The following is a 15,944-nucleotide window of genomic DNA, read 5'->3' as shown; positions in this document are numbered from 1 at the left end:
AAGTGAGTAATGGGAGTGGGTTTACCCTGTCACTTAGGAACAATAACACTGTTTTATTGCAGGCACTGCTAACTTAATTTTACTTGATAACCAAGGCCTGTGAAATTAAATTCTCTCTGCTTCAGCTGAATATAATGATTAGGAGATTACTTCGGTGTAGGTCAGTAATTTTGACAGGGCTTGGCCCTCACATTGTGGCAGAGTTGCTGGGAAGCAGGCAACAGAAAGCTCATGGGGCCAAGGTCTGTTGCTGTTGAATCTTTTCAGAAGAGTTGTCAGAATGAATCAAAATTAATCATGACACAAACATGACAGTGGTTCTGGGATATATTGTAAAATCCCGTCATTCATTGTAAATTGACCCAGGATTCAAAGTTAATGTTATAGAACTTAATAATTTGTTGTTTGACTTCTAACTGTTAATGTTGAGGTTCCAGACCAATCGCACATTAGATAATAGAGATTTGTGATGAAGGTCATAATCAGTTTAGCAATTCTACTTGCTGGCAACTTCTAGAAGTCCTGAAAAGGTCTTGATCTCTGAATGTCTACCACGAAGTATTGACCTTACACACACTTGTACACTACTGTCCAGGATAGTGCTTTTGTTCCTTTTCTCATATTATGGCCAGATTTAAAAAAACAATGAAAACCTAAAGCACTAAAATGACCCAGACTGGCTCTCTGCATATAAAGTATTCACTGACTGGTCATTTCACATCTCGGCACTTTTCAGGGTTAGAATTAAGCACCACCTGCCTTGTTCAAAAGCTAGACATTTTGTTACTTCAATGGGATAAAATGAACAGCTGAAATACATGCCAAGCAGCATACAGGATCGGACTTTGAAAATATCTGCCCTTCCTCTCACTGCAGGGCTGTGAAACATCACACTTTAAATTCATGCCTCTTACAAGTATGAATGTTATTTTTGCTGGGAGTTAATGGGAGTATATTATAAGCAGAGAAATCACAACACAAGGGGGTGAAAAAAACAAATGCTTTTATAAGGGATTAAGTAACTGCTGGTTTGATTTTTTTTTTCTTATTGTTTTGGGGGTGTATTTGTTTGGTTGGTTGGTTATTTTTTAAAGGGCTCAGTTCATAAATGTTCTGATATTCCCATCAGAGGTAGATATGCAGGGAGCTGAAGAGATGGTAGAAATGAATGGCCAGAGTTGCACATACAGGTAATGTGTGTGCAGTCCTTTGCCTGAGTGCCAGATTCCTTGGAGAAGACAGACACATTGCCAGTTTACTGTTATTCTGATAATTCGGGCTACAGAGAGGGCTCTGCTGGTCTAACAAGTGTTATTTTTGTTTGAGCTATGTAAAAGTTCCCTCTGGGTTATCAGTGATCATTTACCATGAAGCAGCAAAATAAGAGCAAATCCCTCTCCAACTCCAGAGTGTAGGCTGTGACCTCAATCAAAATGCAAACATTCGCTAGTCATTCACATTGGTGATCTCTTTGCAGAGCTAAATCTCTGTAAAGCTACAGAAGATCTGGGACCAAGGAACCAGGACAGCTGGGGTGGTATGGGGTGTCCCTCTTTCCTGTCCATTTGTTGTCTAGAAGCAAGGATTTTTTTTACGAAGGATTAAGAAGCTGGGAATGGAGAGAGCTGTGGTATTCTGGCAGCACATCCCACTCTTGAGCAGGGGAGTTTGAAGTACAGCCAGACGGCTAGTGAATAAAATTCTGCCATCTGTGATGGCAAAAAATCATGAGACAGAATCAAGGTAATAAGAATTAAATGCTGTAAATGCAGCCATATATACCATATCTTAGGAAGCTGAACCTGAAGCAGACCAAGGGCAGGTGCATGGAAGAGAAGTACTGTCTGCCATTCTGCCATGTGCTCACCAATGGATTCCTGTAGATTGCATTTAAGTTCACACTTTGCCACCCACATTTTTAAGGCTATTCAACAGCCTTTTGACTGACTGCTTGGCTTCACTCAAATACCATCGTTGGCTTTTGAGGGTCCTTGCACATGTTTTCTGTCTTATGGAGATGGGTCTCCAGCCTATATGTCTTGCACTCCAGATAACAGTTGTTCATGCTGCAGCTAGAAGGATGTTTTCCAAGCACCTTTAAATAGAATGTGCCAACTATCATAAAGTACCTTTTTATTAGTCATATTACAGACCATTTTCTGGATTTCCTGAAGCTGACAAAGATGAGCTTCTCCCGGTTCCACTGTGTAGGCTTGCAGCTTTTACTGCTGTATATGAAGGCAACAGAGTGGGCAGCCAGTGCTTGTGATAATTTGCATATTGAGTAAATCTTCATCAGAGCCATACAGGGACACTCCTGTAATTCACTCTTCACTCAAAAGACACATTCTGTTGCAGCTTAAGTTCATGTATGCAACAGAGTCTTGCACAACTAGTTTAAAATGGTTAGTGTCAGTGTAGTGGTTCAGGCTGATGAATCCAATAAGAATGTCCCATAGTCCCAAGGTCCCACAGTTTGTTTAATCCTTCACGGTTTTCAGAGTGATTCAGGGTTGCCGCAAGTGATTTATTTCTGAGATTCCTATGGCATAATGCACAAAGTTGCACAAAAGGCTTAAAGCAGCAGAACAGGGTAAGACTGCAAATGATATGGTCAGTCACTGGAAAAAGCACAGAGAGGAGAGGTAATGCAACTCCAATTTGAGAAGTAATGAAACGTTTAGAACCAGTGAACAATTTAGAGAAAAATGAAATGGTTCCTGCATATATTTAAGTAAGTTGCTGAATTTGTCGTGTATATTATACAACTATGGAAAGTTCCTTCCGCACCAAATTGTACTGTATTACACCAGTGTAAATCTAAGTAAATCTTTTCACAGAGGAAGAACTTCTCCAAGCCTGTTATCAGTATGATCAAGTGCAGAATTTGCTTAGTGCAATTACTGCAGTTAATTACATCCAGATTCATAATTACAAGTAACTTACATTAAAATCATACTAGAAGAGGAACATGTTTTTGCAATTCATGATGGTAGCAGAAGAAGCACAGAACATGCACACCTGATTCTTCAGTTAAAAGCCAGCTTCATCTCCCAGAGCGAATAATCCCTGAATTACATTTACATGACGTTGGGCTGGGGATCTACACACTCCCTGATGTAAGCGTAACTACCCAAATCACGTTTCCCTTGAGAGAAGATTATTTTGTGCTATATCAATCTGGTCCATGCAGGACTTGGAAAAAGCATCAGATGTTTAGGCATTGCAAATCCTTTTGCCATAGGCAAGGTTACTAATTAAAAAGTGTCAGCATACAGAAGCACCAGATGCAGCCCAACCAAGGATGAATGTCAAGGAATTGGCAAGGAAAAGGGAAAAAGCAAGAAAGAGGTTAGGAAGAGATCAGATGGTTTTCTTCACAGCATGTTCCTTTTCTTTTCACTTGTGGTTCCTTCCCAACAGCTTGGTGGTATCTGATAATGTTGCTTCTTGCACCAGGGTGTCTCATCAGCTGTATCTTACTGTGGAAGTCACATATTGTGGCATTTCATATGTAGTGTCTGGTCCTATCCCGTCTTGTCACATTTTACTAGGGTTACTGTCACTGTGTGACACTTTGCTGGTGGCACGCAGTCACATTACAGCTCATCGTTACCTACCTTGTTTTCTATGTTTCTGTTGACATCTTCATGAGACCTTGAAAGTGACTTAGGAAAATGTGGTTGAAATATGCTTCCAATTTATAACAACCATCAGTTCTTTCAACTGAAATGGCACTGGATGCATTCTAAGTGTGAATAAACATCAGCTGCTAAAGGTTAATTGTGCAGAAAAATTTTGTTATCTCCACCATGTTGGTGTGGGGAAATCATGGTAGAAAAGGTAATTTCCTAAAGGCTGTGCAGTGGTGCACAACAGCACTTGAACAGCTGCTTCAGCACAAGCTGAAGTCCTGCCATAGATGAACCTGAACTTGGAGTCTATGTGACTTGCTAATGCATGTTATGAAGAAACTAGATGTTACTGCTTAGACCAGGTTTGTATAAACTTGGCGTAGTAGCAGAGGAAAATAGCGTTGATGGACATCTCTCTCCGGAGCAACTCTATGTTTGGTGGGGGTTTTTTTGTTTTGAGGTTGGTTTGTTTGTTTATTTGTTTTCCTCAACCTTGGTTCTCTGCACATTTATGTTACAACTCATGGAGTGGGTGCGGTATAAATCATGTGGGAAAAGAAGGTCTCCATATTTCACTGAATTCTGCATTCTGCTCTAGCCTTCATGGCTGTGATGGATGTTCACTTTAGTGACTTGGCATGAGCACCTTTGGGGCCTGCTCTGCAACACATGACACTTCTCTGACATAGAACCCTGGAAAGTTGCTTGTTTCCATTAATATTCTGTTTTGAATGACTGGCAAAAAATGTGGATCTCATGGATTGAACTGACTTGTTCTTTGCTTTTCACTGGTCTCATTACTCATTGTTTTTAGACTGGTTTTGAGGGGATTAAAACTCATCTCTGGTATTTGCAAATAGCAGCATATAAACACTGGGTGTTTAGTAGTTGTTCCAAACACACAGGCAAGATTTTCTTAGCAGTCTCTTTAGGTTTTAGGTTTTGTTTAAAGTGGTCCCTTGCATGAAGTCAGAAACATTAATTTCTAGGTAACAGGCACAGATGTCCTTCAAACCTCCAGTAAGTGGTCTCATTAAGTACTTGAGGAAAATTAAGGGTATTGCATCAGATGAAATAGCCGGGAATAAAGAGCTGTATTGTCTCTTGGATGGAGGGAAACTGCCTGTGTTTTACATCCAAGAAAGATGCAGAAGTTGTTACAAGGCATGAGAGGTGCCAGATGCTCCCCCAAAAGAAATGGAGGGGGGGAGGTTATTCTTTTCCACCGGTTTAACAATCAGTACAAAATTATTTTTCTTGTTTAAAACCATGGTTACCTTGATAAATAAAGCCTCAATTCTGAAGCCTCTGTGGACCTTCATCATGGACATTTTAAGGCTAGGTATTTGCCTTAGACTTCCGTGTAGCTGACAATTACAACATTTTTAAATGTAGTTTGCGTGAGTCAGATTTGTGGCTGGATCTCTCTGATGACCTTAATTCAGGTTTTACCACTCAATGCATTAGTCTTTCCATATCCAATTAATCATACTAGATCATAGATCAATTTGAAGGAAGCACAACATTTATTTTTGTGTTATTTCTTCATTGCCTTACAGGATTCTTTGATTTAGTACATGTTAAGTAATACTAGACACAGATTATCACCTTTTCTGGATGTGTGTATTACTGGCAAGTTTAGTAAATGTCACCACAGCTGTATGTGGAAGTATTGTGTTAGTATCTGAACTGTCTGCATGTATCTACATATGCCCCATGTACAGGATTGAGTGATATACAGCAGCAGCAGTTTGGAATATATATGTGAATGGGACAGGTGCTCACAAATTTTGCTCATGCTAAGAACAAAAGATGAAAGTAAGTTTCTGCAAATATGAGATAAAAGTTGTCCTGTGTAATACATCTAATTTCTATGAAAAACTGAAACAGTTCACTCAATCTAAGGTAGTTAGCTATTTGAAGCATGAATTAGGAAATGCACAAGGTGTCTGTTGATTTGGGGGCTTAGTCAGGATTATTTAAAAAGAGTTGAATAGATGAATAGAACTAAACATCAAGCCTTAATAGGGACTGATTTTTCCTGAGCTGTGACAAACAGGATGTGATTTCTATTTTATGATTAACAGCTCTTCTGACATTGCTGTTGCAGTGACATGGAGTTCATCTTTTTCTTGCTGTGGCATTCACAAGTAGGGCTTGGTAGTGATTTATTTCAGGTGCTGTTAGTTGTAGCACATAACCTAGGAGGTTTTTGAAACAGGTTCCTATTGTAAATGGTTCCTGAAATATCTTCCTAATCTTTTTAATATTGACTGATTCTTTGTATTAGGATTTCCCAGGGACTGGTGGAGTCTAAAGGATTAAAGGCCTCTGAGTCAAGGATGACCTAGATTCTGATAGATTTTATTATGCAAATCATTACAATCAGAGGTCATTAATGGAAATATCTGAAGCTAATATGAGTTAATATATTTGAGTGCTCTCTGAAATTAATCAGTGTTTACATTCCAGGTGAGTACAATATGGTTTAAGTATTTCAAAACAGCTTTGTGTTTGAAGCATACTCAAAAAGTGACTTCAGATCTTAAATGTCCAAATCCTTCTGACTGCTGCTGAAAACTGGGTTCCGGAGATACTTCTGAAAACAGGATTATCCTCTGAAGTTGCAGTGGGGAATCAGAAACTTTTTCCTATACCCTTTCTAACATGATAATTTCAAGAAAAGACCAGGTTTCTAACAATGAAGCAAGTTCATTATTTAATTTTCATTTTTGAAGGAAATTCCCTGTGCTTTTTTTGTTATCTTAAGTGGAAAAAATGAAATATTATTAAGAACAGCAAGAAATTAAAAAGCTACTGGTTTTCCCAACTTGTGACAGAAGGATGATTTACACACATGGCCATTTTTCTGTATTTACAAAGTGCTCTACTTTAAGATCTGATAAGCAGAGAAAGCAATATTCCCAAACAACCTGATCCTCGCCTGTTGTAGTCCAGCTGTCTCTGCTCTTTGAGTGGGTGCAGGGATCAGATCAAAACCAGGAAGATTCTGAATGTAATTAATATATAAAGGCATGAATGTATTTTCCTTTATGAGGGCTTCCCGAAGTTCTGCACCTGGAGCTGAGGGCACAGAAGAAAAAGCTATTTGATTTTTTTAAACATGTTTTCATCAATTTGCTTCACAAGCCTGACTACTTAGTTATCTTTGTTTCTTTTATTAATAGTTGCCTTTTAGTATCATGTACCTCTGAGAATGTGAGAATATGTAAATAATCTGAGCAAAGACATTCCATTTTAGGCCAGTAGGTGGGTAGGCCATTATGATGCTGTTTTTAAATAAACAGAGGCATTTACCCAAAATATTTAAAGCCGAGTCAGAAAATCTAACTGAAAAGCCTTCAAATTATGGATATGTTTTAAAACTCGGCTTTGTAAGTCTCTCCAGCAAGGAGCCAGTAGCAGAGGCGGGGACAGTGCACAGGGACCTGGGCTCTCCCTTTCCTGATGTCATGAGCAGTGCTGGGACAGGTTCTGATTTTGACTATTTTGGTTTAGATCAGGGTGATATCCTTGAAGTCAGTAGTGTGCGTATAGTGTATCATTTGATGACTGGCCTTGGGTTTGGACCCTAACTGTGAGAAGCTTTGCCAGCTGATGCTTAAGACAGTCCCTCTCCTCCTCTCGTTTTACATGGACACGTGGAATTCGCAATCCCAGAAGAAATCTGGTAGGATGGGGATCCAGTGTATCTTGTTTTGAAAAGGAACATTTTACCAGCTCTTTTGCCACCCCCACACGACGTCTGTTGCCTGTTTCACACGTACTTCTCTCTCCCTTGGAGACAAACTGCTTTGTAGCTCGCAGGCTGGGCAGGCAGCTGTGCAGCCCCGCTGCCACCAGCGCCACGTCCTTCGACATGGTCCCCCTGCGCTGGGGCAACGTCTTGCCTCCCACTCCTGTACTTCTGTGCTACCTTGCAGAATATACCAGCAGAATGTGGGTTAATGGGGCAGGCATGGCACAGAAAATAGTCTCTCTGGTGGAGTCATTAGGATTTGATGGCAGACTGCCAGCTCGGTTGGTGCAATTTTACACTCGCTTTTCAGAGCAAGCTTAAAGGGGAAACCTCAGTTCGCTTTAAGCCTTTACAGCCAAGGAAAGGCTGCTGGGGTTTGCCTGCCACTGTCCAGATCTCTGATGAACAGCTGGCTGGAAATTCTCATCTAAGCACTTACTCAAATGATTTGTTGTTGTTTTGAAATTGGTAGTCAAGACTATTTAAAATTAATGGATCTGCAGGGGATTGATTGATGATATTGCTGTCTCCGGTGTTTGGATTTTCCCAAAGTTAAAAAGCAGAATCTGAAGTGCATTTTGAGGAGGGGGCTAAGTGGCAGAAACCCACAAAAAACCCAAACAAACAAAAAAACCACATAAACCCTGCACAGAACCTTCTGCCTGAGAAGGCATAACTGAGCAAGCACAGCTGGACTCCAGCCAGTACCATACATACTACCAAAGATTTTAGTTCTGTTCTGCAACAGGCTTCAGCTGCATGTGAAATTAGTATCAGCTGATAGCACACAGCTCCCGAAAGGGTTAGGTTATCACAGCTGTAGGGCATAGTCATTTGTTGCTTCTGTAATTAGTTAATCAGAATAATATAATTAGTTGTTGTCATACAATAAACTGATATGCGAATTAATTGTTGTTATTGATATTATATTTATATTACTTGTTGCTTTAAAGTGGAATTGCATCAACCAAAATCAATGACCAGTGCATCATTTTGTTTTTACAAACTTTAGGTCAGTTTTTATGTGAAACATGCAACCCTAGTTAATGCTTACTGATCTGGAATTAGAGAGCAAAAGGGTTAAATCTCAATCTCTCTGTGATTTATATTTCCCTCCCCTCCTTCCCAGCTGTGGACATGGATGGAAGATCTGCAGAAGGAGCTCTTAGAGGATGTCTGTGCTGACTCTGTGGATGCGGTTCAGGAGCTTATCAAACAGTTTCAGCAGCAACAAACAGCCACCTTGGATGCTACCCTCAATGTTATTAAAGAAGGGGAAGATCTAATCCAACAGCTCAGGTAAGCATCCACCTGGAGGACAGGTGCTGAGAAATCTGGCGTATCCTGTGGTTTATATGTGAATAAACAGGGAACTGTAAGTTAGGATTAAGTGAGAGAGTTTTTTAATTATTTGCTTATTTATGACTCTTCAAATTGTTTGAGTATTTTATTGAAATTGCAAGGAGTGATTTGTGTGGACTGATTAGAGTAGTCTGTGGATCAGCATGGGTTCCTATTTGACAGAGAGAGTATTTATAGCCACAGTGAAGTACACTGAAATAAATGTGTTTCACGTGAATATTTTTAGTTGATATTTATAGAAGATTGTTAAATGGTTATGAGCTGAGGCCTTATTATTTATATGGGTACTCCTGATGTAGAAATGTATTCCTCTTAATAAAATATACACGTGTCTCACAATCTTCACTCCTTCATTTTGCATGCAGCAGCCTTCTATTTATCTTTGTCCATGTGGGGTTTATTCATACCGTCAAAGAGGCTGTTATACTGCCAGTTCTACTTGCATTATGAATTGAAACAGTTCATTTTATCTGCTTAAAAATATATTAAAAGACTGAGTCCAAGAAGTTGGGGATTTTTTGCTTTCTCAGTCTGTAAGCATAGTAGAATGAGTGTTTGCAGAGTAAGCTTACACAAGACTTGTGAGATCTCTCTTATTTATAGTTATTTACAATGGTTTTCTGTGGCTTTAACTTTGTTGACAGCAGTGGAGTTTTCCTGCCCTTTAGTGTTTCTACTGAGCTGAAAACCAAGTCCAACCCACCACTTATTCTTTAGATCTTTGTATTGTTACAGATTGTCCTTATCTACATGTACCTAGTATGTATGTTCTGTATACATACAGAATATGCAAATCTGCCAGGTCTTATATTTTTCACTGGAGACTGTCCCAGAGAGTTATGTCATTCTCCTCACCCTGAGCTTTCCTAATCTGATGCCTTCAGTTCTCACATGAGAAGTGCATAAAACCGTGAGCCATGATAGAAAAGCCGGAGGTTCTCTAGAGCAGAGTAGATGACGAAGGACCCTGGTGGAGCTCTGCCCTTCAGAACCCTCCTGGAGTCCCTGAGTCTTTTACTACAGCCACATGCTGAGCTTCCCTCTATAGCTTTTCCTGTCACCCTGGGTGCAAAGAGATTTGAAAGGAGAGCCTGTGTATATCGCTAGTCTTGTTGTATGTGGCTTGTCCGCATCACAGGGGCAGGCCCAGGGACTCAAGCTGTGGTATTGCTTGCTGAGATCAGAGTTGGAAAGGAAGGATCAGGAGTAGACACAGGTAGGCTCCATTCATTCATCTTTGCTGATAAGTAAGTGAGCTGCCAAAAGGAGGGGGTTTTAGATAAGAACGTATGTATGGCCAGCCGTAACAGGTCAGGCAAAGGTCTGCATGGTAATTTCCCTTTATGCAGAGAAACTGTTTGCAAAGTTTAGGGCATTTCTATGAGATCACAAAATGGCTGTGAGAAGATTTTTTTTGTTGTTGTTCATCCCATCTATTGGTGTAACATCATTTCAGCATGAATGCTCATGGTGAAGAACCTGCAAGGTACCCTCTATAAGCACATCAGGTGGAGTGTGGGGTGGTTTGTGGGGTTGCAGAAAGTGTATCTATTGAAGGAGTCTTGGTGCTGGCTGTGGGACTGGCATAAAGGCTTTTTGCCTACACCTGAGTCAGTAGGAAAGTGGCATGTGGAGTTGGAGAGTGGCCAGGGCAATACTTGGAACTGAGAAGCTGGTGGAACATCAGTATAAATAGCAGTTATTGGAGAAAGGCTGAGGTGGCAGCTGCAAGGTCGTGCAGTGGAAGAGGTGAACTGGGAGAGGGTGTGTGAGGCTTCAGCTTTTTTTAATGTATACTTTGTCAATTCTTAGTTTCAGTCTTTGAAAAGTAAGGATGGCCACAGGTTTCAGACTTTTTTTTTGAACTGGTGTCATGCCTAAACATTTGTGAAATTCCAAGAGAGGTTTTGTGGCAGCTGTATTTAACCAAGAAATGTTGTTTTGGGGGTCTGGCTTGTATTCTGAACAGTAAGCAAGGTCAAAGTGATCCCCTGCTTCTGGTAAAGTTCAGATTAAACACAGAACAGTTGTCTGAAGGACAGCAGCCCTTAGCGCATGCAAAGGTTTGTAGATCTGAATTCTCAGGACAATCTCTGAGTCAAGTGTTGGTTTTGAGCACTCTAACTGCAAAGCCTCTAATGCGACCCTGGATTCTTTCAAAAAGTGAAACAGAACTGTGTAGGAAAAACATGAAACCGTCTCTGTGTGCACCTACTCTACAGCTTTTGTGGCTGATGGCAAAAGTAAAGAACGCACAGGTAAAGGAAGGGAGGAGAAATTAGAATTGCTGTCTTTCCTTAACACAGCATTGCAGTGTGAATCACCTTGTGCCTGATGTGAATAGTTGAAGATTGGAAACGCTACGATGGTGAAGAGAATGAAATACACTGCTCTTACCACACATGCCATACCACAGGTTAAACCAAATAAAGTTTTTCAAAGTCCTATTAGATTTACATTTCCTGTTGTCAGCTCTGAGAGAACACAAATTGGTTTAGAGAAGACCATGTGTGCAGTATCACTTTGTGTCTCCTCTGGACAGCTTAGGAAAAGCTCAGCTGTCAACCTATTTAAATACAATGCCTGGGACTGCTCTTCACAGAAGATCTTCATGGGCTCTGTGGCTCTGCATCAGTCAGCCATACCTGTCAGGAATAAAATAGGCTTGTCTAGCAGCACTGCACATGTCATGGTTAGCATTGGAAACACTTTTTTCATGCTTCCTTATCAGTGTTTTGCTGAGGTGATCATCATTCTCAGGAGTCAACACCAAAGCAAATCTTTTGAACTGTATTTTTAGAAACGCTGCTGGAGACAGTAGTTCTGCACATCTGTGAAAGGCAAAATAATGACTTTTTCCAGGGAGATGTAAAAGAACAGGAATGTTGGGGAAAACAAACAAACAAACAAAAAAAAGACAGTGAGGAGTTACATACCTTTCCTTCTTTCCAGTAATTCAGCTGTTGATAACAGGTGTGTTTCACCAAGCTTTCTCCCCATTAAAGTACTGGAAGTGGTTTCAGGAGCATGATGTTCTTTCTGAACAAACTCAACAGTGTTGCAGCAAGCCAAATTTTACATTCCCCTAAGTTTATTTTGTATTTTTTTCCCATAATTTCCTTGCATTTTATAGCTCTTTTGAATGTCCTTTCTGAGACTAGTAATGATCTTCCATTAATTCTTTCCCAGAATTGTTCGTCACCAGACAGAGTAAGAAATTGAGATCTTGTGGCAGATGAATTTAATCTCAGAAATTTCTCTTTCTTGAAGGAGATCTTTCTTAAATCAGACTATACAGGGATTCCCAAGGCCTTGTATGAGGAGACTGTGGAAAAAATATCAGATTATTACACTTAGATTTTTGCATTGCATCAGCCACTGAAATGCAAGTGTGGCTTGATTTGAAGAGTGAAATGTTTAATTAAAAATAATTTCTAAAATCAAGTGTGTCTTTAGATCCCGTGAGAGATTATTCAACACCAGTCTTGAATAATTCATTGAGTCATTTAGATAATATGTGAATAGTAATAATCCTGCATTTGAATGAAGACATATTTCATGTCCTTTCATAGAAGGCAGGTGCCGACTGAAGGAAACAGAATTTGATTGAATGAGGCCTGTAGTACAGCCATAGTGTCAAAAATCTCAACTTTTTATCTCCATTCTGCCTCTGTACAGCTCTAATGTGGAGGCAGAGATAGACCTTGTGGTTGCCAAAAAGGTGAAAACACAAGACTGAGTGGGGCAGGAACCGTATCACCTGGAGACATTAATATTGGCGTAATATTCCCTCATAAGCAAGGAAAGGTGGTAGTACTTGCTTCATAATAATGCTGGAGCATCTGAATCTCAGTCTATCAAGCATAAAGTACTTGAGAAAGAAGAGGTGAAACACATCCAAAGAGAAAGCCACTATGCAGTTAATAACTATTCTGCATTTTTTAATTTTATTCTTAGTCTTCGGATGTTCAGGCAAGTGCTTGTTCTGTTCCTTCATGACGCATAATGAAAACAGAATAATATGTGTGTTTTGTTGCTTTAGAACCTTTAAGGTGTGTTTTAAACTCACCTGAAATTACTTTGTGTCAGTGCCTAGTTTCAATTTAAAATATCCGTGAAAGGTTATACTTTTTTTTTTTAATCTCAATTATGCTCACTGACAAGTGTTCAATTAACATTTGACTCTACATTGTTTTGATCTGACCCTATGTGAAGATAATTTACAAAGAGCAAAGCACAAACACTCTGTAGAAAGCTACAAATGCTTTGGTAGATGTTTATGGAGGGAAAATTCAACTCAGAAAATGAAAATACAAAGCTAAAAATTGGGAATGTACGAGCACTCTTCCACCACCAGGGAGATTTCACAGACACCTCTACTCTGCAGCCATGGTTAGATAGCCAGAAGAATGGCTCCCAGCTGCATTTGGTCCCTGTGGGACAACGTGGTGACCTGGCAGCATTACCTGACATTTCACTTGTCTTCCAATGTTGTCAGTCAGTTCTCTGCACACCTAGGAGTTTATTGTTGTGCCAGTAGTACAGTATGTGCTGTTGGCGTTGTAATTGTCCCCACCACATTCTCCAAGGCAGAACTGGAGATTGATAGGAAATATTGATGGTAGGATCTGCTGGCTTACTGTCTTCATCCTGTTAACCTTCCAGGTCACAGGTTTTCAGTTGACTTGGTTTAAGCATGGACAGAGAAAACCATTGCATCTAAATCTTGTTTTAGCTGAAGTAACAAAGCTAAGAATAAATTATGGCTTCTGGGTTTCCTTTCTGGTTCTTGTTAAAGTTGGGAGACCTTTCATGGCACATTTGAGGATAAATTTCAACTATGTCTGCAAAACCTCTTTATCCATGAAACACCTCCTTTCTGCTGCCTGTATATGGAAGCTGTATGGAGCAGTATCTGTCCTGTCACAGGCATGTCTCATTTCACTTACCCTAGTGAAAAAACAAATCAGAGTCCATTTTGCAGTGTTTGAAAGGTGTTTTCCTTTAGTGGAGATTTTTGCACCATATTCTGCATCTATTGCTGTATCACATAATAACATTACAAGGCATCCCTGCCCCTTGGTCTAAAATGCTGCTAATTCTGATTCCATTAGCCTGTAAGTAATAAATGAAATGCACAAAATTAATTTGTAAAGGTCCAGGTGGCTAAACAGCACGCCCGACTTTGGTGTGAGGGTAGGCTGGAGCAGGCTACCCTGTAGCATGAAAGGGGACTGCCAGCCAGTCTCCTCAAGAAAGCCATTGAGATTGAAGGGCCATTTTCCTCCTGTTCCCCTCCCAAGTATGTAAGGTCACAGTGTCACGACACAAGAAAAGATGATTCCCCTTGTTCAAACTTTGTGCCAAGCTCAGGAGTGGCAGGATTTCAGCAGGTAGAAGAGACGAGTGTTGCATACACCTCAGCCCTTTGTGCTTGGGTTTGCTTCTCAGCAGCACGCAGAATCACAAATGTGTAGTTCTTGCTCTTTTGCCTGCCTTAAAGCTCAGCTTTAACCATGCTCTCTGCCTTGCTACAGGGACTCTGCCGTTTCCAACAATAAGACTCCACACAATAGCTCCATCAGCCACATTGAATCTGTCCTTCAGCAGCTCGATGAGGCCCAAGTACAGATGGAAGAGCTCTTCCATGAGAGGAAGATTAAGCTAGACATTTTCCTTCAGCTCCGGATTTTTGAACAGTACACCATAGAGGTAAGAGCTGGTTACGTGACCTGAGAAAGGTAGAGCTGTGGGAGAGGGAGTGGATGTAAACACACTCTGTTAGGATAAACCTGGAGCTGTTTGATTCTGCTCAGCTGTCCAGTGAGGAAGAAATGTTACAACCAGGTTTTAAATCAGGCATGTTGAAACTAAAAATGTGCTTTAGGGTATACTGCTAGAATACACTGAAATAGATTTGTGTCTGCTTAACTGACTATACTGAGAATCTGCCTGCTTTGCAGAGAAGCTTTATGAGATGCTCCTGTTATAAGTCTTTCCTGACAGCAGTCACTCAGGGATTTGGAAGTTCTGTATCACTCACAAGTGAGGTTTGTCTCTTTACATACAAACATAGATGCATACAAACAGGTATGTGCTTGGCTTTAAACCACCAAGGGAAAAAACACTTCATGCATTAAAGGAAAGGATATTTAAAAGATGAGCTTTTTCTAACCATTACAGTAGCTTTATTTAAAAATTTAAAAAAAAAAAAAAAAAAGGCAAAGTATGTTTTTATGGCCTCATGCAGAAATGATCTTTCAGTTCTGATTTGTACTTCTGTTTTGAAATCAAAAGCACTGGATGGAAAACTCATCAGAGCATTAGTAATTGAGGTATTCTTGGACAGAGGAACTTCAAAGAGACTCCAGCCAATCTTACTGATTACCTGTTGTAATTCTAATACAACATGGTGCATAAAGAACAACATGTGCATTAACTTGTGCACAAAGTCCATGAAAGCCATGTGTCAGTGCTTGTGCCCCTTCTGGGGTATGTTCTTACTCCTGTTTCCCACTGTCAGTTCATCGAGCAACTTTAAGTGTTTTATGATGATTAATACCTGAAGGTGGTGTCTGTCAATCTGTAGGTAATCTCAAGGTGAGTATTGGTAATTAATGGGAGCCTTAGAATGCTGTGTTGTACTTCATGTTTATTTTAAGACATGGCGTGATGAATAATAGTGGAATAAAAGGCTGAAAACAGAGGATTTTATGCATCTTGGTCTATAATTTGTTGCCAGAATAGAAATCACCGAGCATTTAAGTTTTCCTGTTGTGACTGCTTATTTAGGTACTGTACTGAAGTCTGTTCTACAGTGCTTGTTATGTATGTAAATTAGAAGAGTTTCATTTTACTTACCAGTTATAGACAGCCACTTTGTTATTGAGAGACAGTATTATTTGTATGTGTGTATAAGTATAAATGTATGTATTTCCTGTCAGATAACATACTTCATCTCAAGAATCCTGCATTCAAAATTCTGGAGCCTGCAGTAACAGTAGTATCTCCTATATTTAAATAGAAGATATTTTGATACAATGGTGTGGCAAATGTTGAATAATTGAGACTTTTACTCTAGAGATATACATGGACTGTGAATGTATATACTTGACATAGCTATAAATGGCACCTGTGTTTTCAAAAGTGAAGGCGAAAAAAAAGTGAAAAAACAGTATGTTCTTCTG

At 39.9% G+C, this 15,944-nt stretch overlaps 1 protein-coding gene across 9 annotated transcripts in view; it reads left to right on the top strand.

The window, feature by feature from the left end:
• Positions 1–15,944, top strand: part of KALRN (kalirin RhoGEF kinase) — a 505,770-nt gene that overhangs the window by 298,496 nt on the left and 191,330 nt on the right. For all 9 annotated transcript variants that reach the window (XM_065841448.2, XM_071810806.1, XM_071810810.1 and 6 more), the window contains exons 13-14: positions 8,525–8,694; positions 14,295–14,469. In XM_065841448.2, coding sequence (XP_065697520.1) covers positions 8,525–8,694; positions 14,295–14,469 — 345 coding nt within the window. The remainder of the gene's footprint in view (positions 1–8,524; positions 8,695–14,294; positions 14,470–15,944) is intronic.

The sequence above is a fragment of the Patagioenas fasciata genome, chromosome 7 (genome assembly GCF_037038585.1).
Source record: "Patagioenas fasciata isolate bPatFas1 chromosome 7, bPatFas1.hap1, whole genome shotgun sequence".
In the NCBI taxonomy this organism is placed as follows: Eukaryota; Metazoa; Chordata; class Aves; order Columbiformes; family Columbidae; genus Patagioenas; species Patagioenas fasciata.
The sequence above is the reverse complement of the archived record's forward strand: the minus strand, read 5'-3'. Positions and strand labels throughout refer to the sequence as shown.